At 37.0% G+C, this 16,279-nt stretch overlaps 1 protein-coding gene across 1 annotated transcript in view; it reads right to left on the reverse strand.

Annotated features, from left to right (window-relative positions):
* Window positions 1-16,279, reverse strand: part of USH2A (usherin) — a 743,753-nt gene that overhangs the window by 521,450 nt on the left and 206,024 nt on the right. The window contains exons 17-20 of the mRNA XM_042925179.1: window positions 14,492-14,650; window positions 6,696-7,190; window positions 5,384-5,653; window positions 3,608-3,777 (exon numbers count right to left, since the gene is read on the reverse strand). Coding sequence (XP_042781113.1) covers window positions 3,608-3,777; window positions 5,384-5,653; window positions 6,696-7,190; window positions 14,492-14,650 — 1,094 coding nt within the window. The remainder of the gene's footprint in view (window positions 1-3,607; window positions 3,778-5,383; window positions 5,654-6,695; window positions 7,191-14,491; window positions 14,651-16,279) is intronic.

Genomic DNA, 16,279 nt, shown 5'->3' on the forward strand with positions numbered 1-16,279 from the left:
TGCCACATTCTTAGCCAAAATTTCCTTAACAGTTATTTTACAGTAGCTTTCCCTAGAAATTTTGGCTATTTATTTACCAAACTTATAACAAGACACACTCAGATCAGTGTGGATACAAATTTAACTACTGAAGTGACAATTTTGACTTTGCCACTCTTGATTTCATTTTCGTTAATACACAATGAAGTAGATAGATATTTGTGGGGGAGAGAAAGCGTAAGAGAAGAAAGTGACATATCTACATCTTTCTTCAATTGGGCCACAAAGAAAGGACTTTTAAACAAAGATGCATATCCATAATTTTTGTCATAAAAATGTAATCTTTTACTGCTCCACTGAACTATAAAGTGATCTTTTTAAAGTGTAATGTAGTCTTAGCCCATTAATAAAAATCACTAATAGTAGCTAATATTCGTCAAGCTCTTGAAGTTCCACAGACACCACATAGGTAAGAAGAAATTGTTTTCCTATTTTACGGATGAGTAAGACCTGAAACACAGAGATGTGTGGAGGGCTAGGGATTGCCAGAAATGGGATATAAACAAATTGACTTCCAAGGCTATATTTTTACGAACGGTGTTTTTTACTTAGTTTTGTGTCTTGGAAGAGAATATTATACTGCAAGCAATAGTTGCTTTGAAACTATCTTACAAGGAAAGAACAGTTTACAAAACAAAAGAGTAGCAAAAACAACAAAACATCAAGGATAAATATGGTATGAAATTAAGGACCAAACAAAGCAGTGATGGCTGTAAATTTACCCTAAATCCTGCTATATGCTGGATTGGTAGACTAAGTTGTTTAAGCTAAAAGATTTGTATAAGACTAGGTCTATTTTTGCCACCTGAGACAGTTGCAGATAAGTCAGTACTTATTTCCAGACTAATGAAAAAGTGTAACAAGGAGTCATAAATTATTTATTGACTCTTTTTCTTCTCCTAGTTTTGTGTTGTATACATGCTCGGTCTACTGAAAAGGCTCGAAAATATTGGCAAACCTATTGGCAATGGGTTGAACAGTGTCCCCCACAAATTCTTGTTCACCTAGTACCTCAGAAAGTTATCTTACTTGGAAATACGGTCTTTGCAGATGTAATTAATTAAATCACACGTTTAGGGTGAGCTTTAAATATAAGTCATATATTTATAGGAGAAAGGAGAGGGCTACACAGACACAGAGGAGATAATGACACAGAGAAGACTATGTGACAACATGCTGAGATTGGAGTTTTGTGGCCACCAACACCAGAAACTACCAGAAGCTGGAGGAAGCAAGGAAGGATTCTCATCTAGAGCCACTGGGGGGAAAATGGCCCTGCCAACACTTGGATTTCAGACTGTGGCCTCCACTTAAAAAATAATAAATTTCAGTGCGCCTGGGTGGCTCAGTCAGTTAAGCCTCCAACTTCAATTCAGGTCATGATCTCCCAGTTTGTGGGTTGGAGCCCCACACTGGGCTCTGTGCTGACAGCTTGGAGCCTGGAGCCTGCTTCCGATTCTGTTTCCCTCTCTCTCTGCCCATCCCCCACTCACACTCTGTCTCCATCTCTCTCAAAAAATGAATAAAAAAAAAAGAAGAAGAATCAGAGAATCAAGAAGTGGCAGTTATGTTGAAGTCTTGATAAGTATTATGTCCCCCAAAGAATGAGAGACCACGTTTTTGAAAATTAAGGGGTCTGCGCCATCAGTAAAATGTTTGGGGGTGCAGTAGCCTGAGACATGCTAGGACACCCCTTCCAAAATAAAGGTCAGCTTATTGCCTCTTGCACTTACACTAGTAGGAAGGAAACAGAATGTCTGGCAGGCCTTCTTAGGTTCTGAAGAGAGCATATTCCACATCTGGGAATACTATTCTGACCAAGTTACTGAGTGATACGGAGCGCTGCCAGCTCTGAGTGTGCCCTCAAGCGGAAATGGATTCTTCAGCAGGTCAAGGTCAAGGCTGTTTTGCAAGCAGCCAAGCAACTTGGGACACAAAGTCTATCAGAGCCTGTGGTACTAAAGGTGGCTAGAGTGGGAAAAGATGCTGTGAGACATTTACGGCAAGCTCTCAATAAGAGAATCGCAAGGTAGACTCACAGGATCTGGAGCAAGGGCATATGACACAATGGAAATTAAACACCATTTGCTAGACAGCTTCTAGCGTGCTATTGGGCCTTGGTAAAAGCAGAGAACCTGACTGTGGAACATCCAATGGCCATGAAGCTAGAGTTGCCTCTCATGAGCTGAGTTCTGTCAGACATGCCATCTCTTAAGGCCATTGAAGCCCAACAGAAATTCATCATAAAATGGAAAGGGATGTCTGGGGAAAGGGATATCCATAAATGGAAGGGGGCATAAAAAGAGCCAGGAATTATTATATACTGTGCAAGCAGATTGTTGGGACCCCCATCTTATCGACCATTTGTATAGTGGTAGCTCAATCAATCTCAGCTCATACCTATGACTTGTTGGAGGTCCCTCAAGAGCTGAGAGAGTATAAACATGCGGTTTGGTTCACAGGTGGGTTGCCTTAGTGTGTGGTTGCAAGTGCATGATAGCTGCTCTGTAGCTCCATTCAAGGATGATCCCGAACACCAGTAGCGCACCTTGTCATCGATTTTGTATGGAAAGGGAAGGATCCAAAGGTAGAATACACCTGAACTATATGACAGTGGCTGGGATGTATTAGTCATGGGCATGAGAGAGAAAAGACTAGAAGATCAGGAACCAGGAAGTCTGATAAAGAAGAGTGTGGATAGGACCATGGGAGAGATAGTTATGTGCGAAGATCCCTTTATATTGTGCTAGTGCTACCAAAGAGCATCTTCCTCAGAAGAGGTGCTAAACAGTCAAGCACACAGAATGACTTGTCCAGTTAACGTCAGCCATCTCTGTCATCGGCCACCCTCATGCTGATAGAATAGACTAATGGAGTACATTGGCCACACCATAAACTGGAGGGAAAGAAGAGCCTCTCACCGCCCCCCCCCCCACCAGGATTGTTATATACATATCAAATGACTTAGTCCATGCACATAATACGGCCTTCATAAGTTAGCTATGATTATTATTCTCATTACTTCTAGCTAGAGGATGAAGTACTAGTAAACAATATGTCACTGTATATCCCAAACCTTCAACATGTTAATACCCTTTGCTATAAGCTGCTATAAGAGTTCCTCAGAATTCTTTTCTCTTCAGGAATATGCAAAATGTACACATAAGACATTCTTATCAATGCTACTTATATTTCCAAAAGAATCAATACAGTATAAATATCAACTGATTGTGGGTTGGCTAAATGCATTATTGTCTGCCCAAATAATGTGATGCTACATAGCTACTGAGAGTCGGCTTCTTACAAGATATATAAGGATATATGTTAAGTGTAAAAAGCAGATTTTATTAAACAACGTTATATCTATTTTGTCTTAATACATGCTTATATTAGAAAAAATAGGTGCTATAAGTATATAGAGCCTTGCACACATAATATCATATCAGGAAACAATGCCCCATTTAAGGAATCTAGAAGAGAGAAATCGGTCACAGAATTCTGCAAACTCAGAAAATATCAAATTGAAGACAATTCAATTTTGAAAGGACATTAGTTCAAATAACAATACCTGTGACAATGCTGCAGGAACAGATTGTTGAGGTGACTGTTCAGAAATCATATTGATCTTATACCCCATAACTTCTCCTCTTGTTACATTATCTGCCGGCTTCTCCCAGGACACATTGAGGGAGTACGGTGAAAGCGGGGAGACGGAGGGAGGGGTCATGAACGCTGGCACTATCAATGACAACAAGTACAGCAGCCAACAATGAACGCCATTATTTACAGGTTTCGGGAATAAATTCATACATGTGTTCTAGTTTCTGCCATACCCCTGTTCCTTACATTAACACCCTGATTTTTAAAAATCAAAGGATATACTGGTGTTTATAAAAGCCATTCACTTTTTTTTTTATGTTTTCTGCAAGGATGTTCTCCATTCTTATTTTACCAGCAAAGGTATTTTCCATTCACAAAATAAAAATCGTATAGGAATTTGCTAACGTTCGTGAAGATAACTAATAGATTTTTTGGAGTGGGGAATCATAGGTCTTATGAAGCATTTGAAAGGAGAAGTCATCAAAACTAAGTCTTAGTCCACAAAGTCCAGAACAACGAAGAGTAACACACTAGAGTTCTAATGGAGAGAAGTATTTCACCCACACTGATACAGCTTGGAGAATATTACTCTTCAGAAAGTGGTAAATCGAAAATGTTCTAAATAACCCCAAAGAAATTTTTTAAGTTTTCAATAAATCTTGATCGAAATGTTCAGAGTACATACACACATACATTCTCCCCCTGCCATCCTTGAGATCTTAATATGGATTTTAAATGTGCTAACCAAAGGTGTATTATCAAAGGACCTCATTGCACGCTCAGGAGCCAGTGACCCATAAGATTATGAGGGTCCAGTATTGCAGTTTCACCCATTACTTTTCATTTCTGACCTTGATTTTCCCCTTCCAGAACGCCATGGCTCATCACTTGTGCTATCATGGCACTATTATTTGTCCAAGATGGCTGGTAGTCATTAAGAGATGCTCAAGCAGAATGCACATTTTATTCATGAAATGATTCCCTTGGACATCAACCTAAAGCTACCCTCATCCTCCCCACAGTCTTAACAGAGCCAATTTAAATCAGGACTTGGGATTTCTTGAATATCCATAGATTCAAAACATAACAAAAGTGTATTTTTTTGGTGAAAGGCTCATGATATTTGAGGTGTTTTTAATGTAAAGAGTAAGGGGGAGGGTTAAAAAATCTCTCATTTGCCATAGTGAAGATATCTTCAGAAAATTGAAAATGTCACACTCCTTTCTTCCCACACTGCCAGCTGCTTGTGAGTACAGTTGCAAATTACGGATTTTGATACCCGGGATTCTATCATTAGGTACCACCTAGTACCTACACTATTTGCTTTGGAGAGAGAAATAAAAACAAAACAGGATTTGTGAAATGGGTAACAGCTATCTCTTTCATTGAATATAAATTGTACTGAATTTGGAGCAAGATAGGATATATGGCCAACCCACTTCAGGAATGGAAACCAATTGCTATTTTTGGCAAACATTCCCAAAAGACTGTAACTACAGTGAAGTTATTTTTCCCTCTTGAAGTAATAGCTCAGGCATTTACTTTTTTTTCCCTAAAACTCACTGCAAGTGCTTTATGACCTTGAGTTATTTATGTAGCCAACCAATATATTAAATTTTTCCTTGGCCTATATAAATTTATAATTCTTGCTTTTCGAAATGTACTTTAGTGCTGTTGACTTTCATTTGGGGCAGCATTTTTATGTGGGAGTCTTAAAAGTAGAATTCAAAACCCTTTTCCTCACCTGATTCTCCTGTTCTTTCTGAAGTCCAGGCAGATGACACACTGCCAGCCATATTCACAGCTGACACTCGAAACCCATACGTGGTATATGGCTCCAAGGCAGTGATGGTTGTAGCTGTCTGAGGAGGTTTTAATGCATTTTCATTGGCCGATTCTCCAAATGGGTGAGGACTGAGCCATCCACTGCTCTGAAAAACTTGACTTTCTGCTGACGTGGCTTGTCCATCAGATCTCAATCTTTTCATGTACAGTTCATATCTTATTATCACTCCTAGAAAAGTGAAACATAGAGCCAAGGAGACTCATCGGACAAAGTGACAGTTTTGGGGGTAGGGTGGGGGTAGGTCAGTTAAAGAGTTCTGCTGGCTTTGCCTTATTCTCCTGACTAGATTACCTGTTCACTCCTTTAATAATCCAGATGATGGGACTTCTAAAAGACAACAAGCTGATGGATAGATGAATGTATAAAGTACCGCTAAAAAGCATATTCGTGGAAAAACAAACCAAAAGGGAATGCATAAACACAAAATAGCGATAACTTATTACAGGTAAATCCAATCCTCTGCAGAGTGAAGGGTCATAATTTCTAAGAAGAATTGCTTTGTTTGAGGGAGGGGTGTAATCTGATCACTGCACCTCCAATTTGTATACTTTCAAATTTGGGGATTTTAATTTAATTATCTATTTAACACAGCCCCATTTACATAAATATTAGAACATTCAACTTAATTTCTACATATTCTTATCAAGTAACTCTAAAAGTCCAAGATAAAAGGTTTTGCCATAGTACACACATGAAATTAATTACTAAAAATCTATGAATTTGTGTCTGGCCTATATAACCAAGGGTTCAATTGTATGAAGACAAAAAATTAACTTAATGGAGTCAGCCAGCCTATATACATATTTTTGGTACTATTTTATATCCTTTTCTTGGTTAAAAGAGAAAATTTACTGCTTATGGGTGCCCTGGCTTGTGACACAGTCAAATATAATGCATCTCATAAGTGAGTTTCAAATTAGAAACATCATTTGTGTTGTGACAGATGTCATTAAGAGCAAAGATAATATTAGCCTTTTAAGGGGCAATTTAAATGAATGGAATTTGTTATTAGATTAAAGAAATACACTTGTTCTACTAACTTGTTCTACATAGTCCAAAGAGTGTTTGATATCTTTAGACCTTCTCAATTATTCTATCCTACAGTTACAAAAATGAATACAATTGCCAGACTCTTACTGCACGATTCCAAATGCCTAAATTCTCATTCATGTTTGGCCAAGAAACGGAGATCTGAGCCTTGCCTTCCTACCATTTGGTTCCACTGGGGGAGACCACTCGACGTGAAGCTCTGTAGAACTGATCTTCCACACTGCAGGTGGACTCAGCCTTCGGGGAGGTGCTTGGGCTGTGATCACTGTAAGGGGTGAGCTGTGTAAACAGCCCCCACTAGTACATGCCTGTACAGAGAAATGGTACTTGGTGAATGGAACCAGATTCCAGACGGTAGCTGCAGTCTCACGACCTTCATAAGGAACACACGGCTGAATGCCACCCAAAGGAGCACAGGACAAAATATATTTTTCTATAGGACCAGAACGATTTGAAGGTGTGGTCCAGGTAAGTGTTACGGAGTCTGAGCCAACAGGAATGATATAACTTAAGTTCAAGTGTCCTTCCGGGACCCCCGGTTTCGTCTTGAAAGTGACAGGTGCACTCTTTGTGGAGCCATGCACGCTGGCGGTCTCGATGTAATAGGAATATGAAGTATATGGTGACAGGTCAGTGTCTAAGAAGTACTGAATATCTGAAATTAAAGAGAAAAAAAAGAAGAAAATAGTTACATGTCACAAATTAGTAAGGAACTATTTGCAACCATTTTCCTATGTACAACCTGCTCTTTTGAGTAAGAATATGGTTCATATATTTAAAACAGAAATAAAGCAAATACTGATTATTTGTATGGTATAAGTGCCTTTTGTAATGAAGGATATTAGAAGGCTTAAGCTCTCATTCTTTATATAATATGGTGTCTTTTTTATAGAAGATATAAGAGGAATTTCTGGCAGTCCTCTGAAACTGAAATAACAGGTTTTTTCTTCTATATGACCTGTTTGCTTGTTAAACAATATTTTGCACCACACGAAGGGTTGGCAAACTGCTACCACAGGCCACATTGGCCACCTGGCCAATAGCATGACTGGAAACTTTCCTGAATTTATGACTCCTAGAAACTGTGAAATTAGAAATGTTTATTGTTGTTTTAAACCACTAACTTTTGCAGACATTTGTAATCAGCAGTGGACAACTTACACAAGAGAAGTCTGGTTTTTAAAAGATTACAAAGATAGGGAGCGGACATGATTAGATGTGTGCCTGGAATCCCATTCTCTAAGGGGACAGGAAGCGTACTGCAGGATTGTGACAATTAAAACATGCCAGGTAGCCACGGAGAAACGTTTACAGGCTCCAGCTCTATTGTTGCAAAGGAGGCAATGAAGGGTAAGTGTGAAACTGAGAGGCAACAGACTGAGGGCTTGTACAAGCATACACTAAAACATATTTTATAAGACCATGGTCCTTACTCAAATTCTTGGGAAGCATTTCCTCAGGAAGCATCTAAAAGTACTGATGTGTCATTTATAATAGGAAATGTTGAAGTATATTAAAGTGGAATTTAATGCGTTATAATATTGTAATATTAATGTATTACATTAATAGAATTTTAATATCATGTAATTATTATAAAACATAGTAACGAGGGCCATGTAGCAACATGAGAAAAAAGCATAAAAGGCAATAGTGCATATATGTAAATATTATTATGAAAAATAAACTGGAGTACACACTATTCCAGAAACTTTCCAAAGTGAAGTTAGTCATCATACTAGAATGCTGGAATCGTGATAGTAAAAAAATTTCTTTGATGATTTCTTCATCGGATATGACATTTTTATAAGAAAAAGATCTACCCCAGGGGCACCTGGGTGGCTCAGGTCATGATCTAACAGTTTGTGGGTTTGAGCCCCATATTGGGCTCTGTGCTGACAGCTCAGAGCCTGGAGCCTGCTTCAGATTCTCTGTCTCCCCCCCACCCTCTCTCTGCCCCTCCCCTGCTAATGCTCTGTCTCTCTCTCTCTCAAAAATAAACATTAAAAATGTTTTTAAAAAAGGAAAAGATCTACCCCAATGACAAAATTACATAGACAAATTATTGTACACTGAGATTCCTCTTTGGAGGCACTAATACTAGTAATAATTAAATGCACTGATGAATTTCTTTTCAAGTACGCTTAATATCAAATTTAAAAAATGTGTTCTCATTGATATCTAATTTTTGTCTCCTGTATTAGTGAAACTTTCTATTATAAAATCAAACCAGGGAACTGTTACCTTCTGAGAACCTAAGTAATCTGGGAAAATCCAGACTCATATTCTCCTAATTCCTTATCTTTTCTGCAGTCCAAAACTGAAGTAGGTTCAGGGCAGAGGGGTGTTGGCAATTTTTTAAAAATGTACTGAGCATGCTTAAATGAGGTAGGAGTGGGAGAATATTATGAGATTTCAGGTTTTCCTGGATGTAGAAGAAAGAAAATTAGCCATAATCTCCCATTATGACATATAATGTGCATATACCCTTCTCACATTTTAGTAGTTTAATAGTTTGATAAATTGTCTGTCTTCGACACTAGACTTAACATTCTGGGAAAGCCAAGATCATGTCCTCCTTACTTGCCACCATTTGTAGCACAGAGTAGAATTTCAATAAATATTTGTTAAATCAATCAGTAAAACTGATGCATAAAATTTACTATGCCTCCACTCTTATGTGGATCCTGAGAAACTTAACAGAAGACCATGGGGTGGGGGGAAGGGAAAAAAAAAGGTTAGAGAGGGAGGGAGCCAAAACATAAGAGACTAGAACAAACTGAGGGTTGATGGGGGGTGGGAGGGAGGGGAGGGTGAGTGATGGGCATTGAGTAGGGCACCTGTTGGGATGAGCACTGGATGTTGTATGGAAACCAATTTGACAGTAAATTTCATATTTAAAAAAATTACTATGCCTCTTTAGAAAATGTGATATCCTCCATTGGAAGGATTTGATGAATGACGTTTACTATGTCTCTCCAGAAAAAGTGATATCCTGCACTGGAAAAATGTGCCTGTGATATATTGAGAGTAGTTGCTAAGTAGTGTCATTCTATCAGTTATTCAAATGCCTACTACATTGGTCTTCGACATATTACCTGAACATCATACTTGTTGCTCATAACATAGCATTGTTATTACAATTGAACAATTAAGGAAATTTCTCTATCATAGCCATGGTGCAGCTACTATTACATGTATTTCTGGCATATAATAATAAATTCAATAAATATTTATTAAAGTTATGTATATCCCACATGAGACTGTTTAAAATACTCAAAAAAATTTGAAAAAAGATCATTTAAGGCTAGAAAATGATGGAAAATATTCTACTTAACATGCCAAAAGCCAAAACCTAAAAGGCAAAAATAACTATCAATGCTAAATATTTCAAGAGACTGGCATGTGCTTAAACTGGAAGTTGGAAGACATATAACCTGATGATAATTAAAAAGTTCAGCACGTACGTAATAGTTGTAGCATTTGAGAAATGGGACATAATCTCAATAGATCAAAATTTACAAGAGCAGTCTACATAGTAAGTAATTAGAGTAATGATAGAATTGAGATGGCAACATATATTTGGTTAAAAATATTATATAAACATACAATATGAACTAAATAAAAGCAGTTGAAAGGGTATAAACAGAATTCCCCTTAATTCTGTCATAGCAACAATAAAATAACTCAGGTTAAAAGAACTTATCTCAAGCAGGTTGCACTCCTCAGTTAGGAGAAGAATTATCTCTATCTTTAACTCTGAGCTGGGAAAATTGTTCTCCTACCACAAACTTCTGCACATTTGGGGAAACATTCAGAATTCTTCCTTCAGCATGAACTCATGATCTCAGCTGGTACCCACTCTGGATTGAGGTATGTCCTAATACACCACCCATGAAAAGCTACCTGGACCAGCTCAGGTTTCCTGAATGTACCTTATTTTCTCCTACACCTGCCCTTCATGCCTTTTCACGTACAATTTCTTCCATGACAATCATTCTTGCTCTACCATAGTACCTGGCTAACCCAGTTCACACATCACTTCCTGACTGCAAAACTTTTAATGGTTCTCAGTCTCCATCTCTGATACCATAGTCAGGGTTACAGTACTTTCTTAATACTCCAAGTCTACTCTAATTCAACATTTAAAATATATTATAATTTTGTTTTACTTTTTATCTCCCCTCTCGATAATGAGAACTATTCCTTCCATCTTTATATTTCTAGTGACTCACACAGTTCCTGATCTGGAGTTAGCACTGAATAAAATTTCATTGAATAAAAGAAGGAATGATTTTTCCAAATATTTTTCTAGGAAAGAATATTGAGAGCCTTAGAGAAACAGTTACTTGCCATCATCTCTTCTGTTTTTTTTCCTCATCCCCTCCCTATATTCTCTGTTTGTCTCTCAGAGTAGCTGAGCTATCTTACCACTTGTTACATTGATCCCTTGATGTAGTGTGGAATAACAAATGATAACGATATTAAAAGTAGAAATGAAATCTCAGGGTTCACTAAGATGTATAGTTGTCTGAAACTCTAAGCTACGTTAATGTCTTTAGGCTATGTAAACAACGGTCAGGTGTTGAAGTATTCGTCTAGTTTCTCTGTGAAAGGATTTTTTTTTTTTTTTTTTTAGAGTAAACATGTAAGGGCTATTTCTCTACTCATGGCATCCCAAATGAGTAATGATTTAACTGTGAAGTTGGGGAGAAGAGGGGGAAACAGAACATGCTTAGATCAGCCCATTGATTTTTCTCTCTCCTAATCTGTCTTCCTGAAGGAGGGAAGGTCTATTCTCCAATCTGACTTTTATCAGTAATGAAGATTATTTTTATTTTTCATTTCCACCTTCCTGACTGCTAGGTCTAGTTTTCTTTAGGTTCCAAATTCAAGTAGGAAAACATAATATGATTTATTGACCACTCCCTAAAACTGCAACACTACTAAATGAGTGCTATTTCCTATGATAGCTGTTCTCTTCACACCTATGACATGGAAAATACCTATAAGCAAACCAGATTGGCGCTACAGGGGAGATAATATTAGGTGCTGATTATGTACAATTCCCAATGTGCTTACTTGACCTCTAGATCTTTCTCTCCTATTTTTGAAAGCTGGTTATGTACAAGCTTATGAAGCTGTAAATTTTGCTTATTTTTGGAAAGTCTGTAACTCAGATACCTTACAATTATTCCACAATAATTAGTGTGCTATTATTAATAATAAATACTTTGCAACCTTTAAAGATAATAATACATCAGTGTGTCATGATCTTAGGTTGGAAATAACTGTCCTAGAGAATCCCATAGTGCATCAGGCAAGCTAAGAAAAGTTTTTATTCTAACAAGGAATTCTATAATGGTCTCAACCAAGTGATCAAACTTTCTCGGAAGACAACACTATTAATTTTCTTTGAAAAGTTCAATGATTCTCCACCTATAATTCCAAATGCCTTTATTTAACCCAAAGATTTGTGTTCATCCGACTGAATATAAGTACTGTTTCCTTTTCATATTACACATGCTATCCACACACTGGAAATAGAGTAATAAACATGAGGGGATTATTAGGATGATACAAAGTTCTGACAGCGTTAACCAATTGTTCTTACTGTTCAAATGCCATCATGCAGATAATTTTCACATCATTAATTATAGTGATTGTCAAGAAATGCCAGAAGTGGCATTTTTTTAGTGAAAAATAAGGTTTTAGGAAGTAATACCTTGTTTAATAGGATTATATAAATGTCTGATTAGTGAATGAGTACACACTTATTATGCAAGAAACTGTTATTTGGATTCTATATTAGTACAATCATGAAAAAGAGCCAGAGTGTTATATTCTCATGCAATGGTCTGTAAAACAGATCGCAATATGTTACTATAGAAAACATGCCACTGGATTGAAGGGTATAATTGAAGTTTAATTTTATTATTGAATTAAGCTGTATGGAAAATAGGGTGATCCTAATTCACAATTTTCAGCAATAATCCAATCAGTGGTACTGTCATCTTCAAAATTACTTTCAATATTTTTAGAACTCTCTCTTCTCCTATCACAAAAGTTTAAGTTTAAGGACACCTGGATCATGCTGATATTTGGAAGAAAATAAACATTCTAGTAGCAGGTTTTTGGGATGCTTTGCCAACATGGCAGATGTAGACAGATGTTCATTTCCCTTTGCAATCTGCACCATGAAGTTCAGAGTTTCCATTAACTTCAAAGAAGAGCCGGAGTACTGGAGAAACATTTAGAGTTAATAGAAAGTGCTGGACACAGGAATGTAGGTGTCTGTCAGGCAGAATTAGGTACAAAATGTAACCTACAGAAGTGTACGCCATATAGAAGTTTTAGAGCCAATCACTATGTTAAAACAAGACCGACTCCTAACCATTTTGAAGAAGATTGTGGAACTTCAGTGCACCTACAGAACTTTATGTACTTGTCTAACTAAGTAAGCGAGTTAAGCTAGAATTTGGAAAATTGGACATTAAACAAGGAGAACAAAATGGAAACTTGAATTAGAATCACTGTTCCAATGTTTTTTAAAACGAGTTTCTCAAACTAGCTCATAGCTAACCACGACTAGAGGCAAATATCAGAGAAGACAGAGCTAGCAGCCTGTAAAAATTTCTATTTCTTCATTCTGGCTTTAGGGAAACTGGATCTAAAAGATCTGAGTAGGGGCGCCTGGGTGGCTCAGTTGGTTGAGTGTCCGACTTCGGCTCAGATCACGATCTCATGGTTTGTGGGTTCAAGCCCTGCGTCAGGCTCACTGCTATCAGCTTGACTGTGCACAGCCCACTCTGGATCCTCTGTGCCCCTCTCTCTCTGACCTCCCCGGCTCATGATCTCTCTCAAAAAATAAATAAAAATAAGAAATAAGAAAAATATAAAACATCTTGGGTAAATATTTTTAATAAGACAATGTGTCCCAATAGTTTGATTTCTAATAGCACCTTTAAAATCTTCATAAAAGTTACAGATGTAAAGATAGTCTTCATGGTTTCCCCCCATTCTGTCTCTTTCAATTTAAGTTCATGTTATTTTCTATCTCTATGGAAATGGCAGCTATGCATAAAATTACATTGTCTGCAAGAACATTAGTACTCTGATGCCACTATTTTAAAAGTCCATTTTTAACCTGAGAATTTTAAAAGCTGAACCCATATAATAGAAATACTTGGTAAATTTTCTGTAATATTATGCCCAGAGAACACTACAGATCAGTTTGTTGTAAGCCTTCCAGTATTTCTACACATTTTTGAATTAAAATATAAATAATAGATTATTTGTAATATCTTTTATTACATCACACAATGCATCATGGACATTTTCCATTCATTAACATGTAAACTAAGGTATCATTTTATAGGCAATCACATCCTAAAATTCACTTAACAATGTACCAGGATTCTACTATGCCATCTATCACAATTTATGGAAAGTTTTTTGAATATCTGAATGTTTCCAATATTTTGCTCTTACAAGTAGTGTATGTTTGAACATATGTTGTATCCATTTATGACTATCAATTTAAGATAAATTTCCTAAAGTAAATTTACTGAGGCAAATGGTATATATTAGTTTTTTCGTACAGTTTAACCATTCATCTTGCATGAAAAATTGTACCAATGAACTTACACAGATATTCCAGCAGTTTATGTAAGTTCTAGCTCCTCCATATCCTCATCAATGCTGGATAGGGTAATTATTTTTTCATCTTCGAGAATTTGATAAGCATTAAGGGCTTATCAAATAAGAAGCATCTCATTTTTATTACATTGTTTTGATTACCAGGAGATGGCTACTGAGATTTGTAATTCCATCTCTGTTTGAAACAATTCTCAGCTAGACACAGGAAACCACAACATTTATCCTCAATGTCAAAGATCTTAGCTAACATATCAATTCTCAGAATATTACCTCTTTCTATCACCAAACCTTTAAACTTACTGTATGGGTATTGATCTTCAGTTGTGTAGACTGCAGAACTATCCCTGAATAAACTGTAAGTAAGCCAGTGGGCATTTGGCGAATCAGGTGGACTCCAGGAGAGATTGATAGCAGAAGAACTTTGAACTTGTCCTCTGGGTGGAGGTTGTTGGGATGGAGCTAAATTACAATGGAGAGAGCATTTATGAGCAACGGCAATCAATAAGCACACAAGTAAACTGAAGTAAGATATCCAACAAAAAGGTCTTTCTGATTCAGGATTACTTTATCAAGAAGACATGTGGTTTACCAAGACATTAATAAACAGAGGGTACACCTCATGAATTCTCTAAAACAAAGCTTTTTATCTATGAGCATAAAACAATTTTGTAGGTCAATACAGCTGACATAAACATAGTTGGGGTGGGGGGAACCACAAAAGTTTATATTAAGCACTTATTTTTCTCCTTCCTTCCTTCTTTCTTTTTTCTTTTTTTCTTTTCTTTTGAGAAACTATCCAAGGATGCATAACATTTATTTTCCACTTAATTTAAAAGTTGACATAAATAAGTTACGTTGAAACTTGGAATTTAAGGAGCATAATTTTTGGCTTTTTCAAAGGAAGTTTTCCACTCCACTAAACACATATGCCTCATCCTGCCTCACGGAGCGCAATTTACAAGAAAGAGTAATAGCTGGTAATATAAATACCTATGGATGTCATGGATGTTAAACAGTCTAAATATTAGCAAGAAACAATTTTAATGTATTGTGTGAATATACCCACACCTGGTAGGGTGCAGTGGTTGTTAGGGGTGATATAATTGCTTCCATCAGGCACATAAGAGCATTCATCTCACTGTTTTAGTGATATTTTATATAATGTAAGTATACACCATGAAAACGTTGTCTCCTATTACTGTATATTTTCCTTAGTCTTCCTATTTTCCTTCATTTTCTCCCCACTCCCAGAATAGATAAAGGTAAAAGCAAAAGACAATATCTAACTATTTTTTAAGGACAATCAACCACCAGCTTATTTATCCCCTTCTGGTTTAACAACATGCATCATCCTCCATCCATTTAGAGAAGGACATCCAATCAGACTCTTTCGTTAAATAGGGTATCAAAGGTACAGATTGCTGTGTTACCTGACTTCAAAAACCATTAGTATTTTTGTTAAGAAATTTCAAAAAATCATGTGATAACAGTAGAGCTCTATTACTATTCATGTTAGGGGTCCTCAAGACCACCCCCAGTTTCAATGATTTACTAGCAGGACTTGCCAGACTTACCATAAAGTCCTACTTGTGGCTATGATTTATTATAACTAAAGGATAGAATATAATCAACAAGGGGAAAGGCACATGGGTAAGTCCAAGGGAAACCAACCACAAGGTTCTAGTCACATGGGATATGCCTAATCCCTCCCCCTCCCCGCCCAGCAATGTTAATGTTTTGTGAAAACATGTGAAATGTTGCCAAACAGGAAAGCTCATTAGAAACTCAATGCCTAGGGTTTGTACCAAGGGCTGTTTATGTAGACAGCCTTTGTCAACATGAATAACCCCCAAACTCTAGATTTCCAGAAGGACATCAGGGTTAAGCATAAACCATTTGGTCAGACAAAATTTAAGAGACAGTGAGCCACTCTGACCTGTTTTGGGGATGGCAAGAACCCTCACAAAGCCCAAGTTCCCAGATGCCAGCCAAAGGCTAACTTTGTAATCAGGTTTTTCTACAGATAAGCAGTCAGACCCACTATGTTACCTTTTTTCTAACACACAATCCCTAGCTTTTTAATTTTTG

The sequence above is a fragment of the Panthera leo genome, chromosome F3 (genome assembly GCF_018350215.1).
Source record: "Panthera leo isolate Ple1 chromosome F3, P.leo_Ple1_pat1.1, whole genome shotgun sequence".
NCBI lineage: Eukaryota > Metazoa > Chordata > Mammalia > Carnivora > Felidae > Panthera > Panthera leo.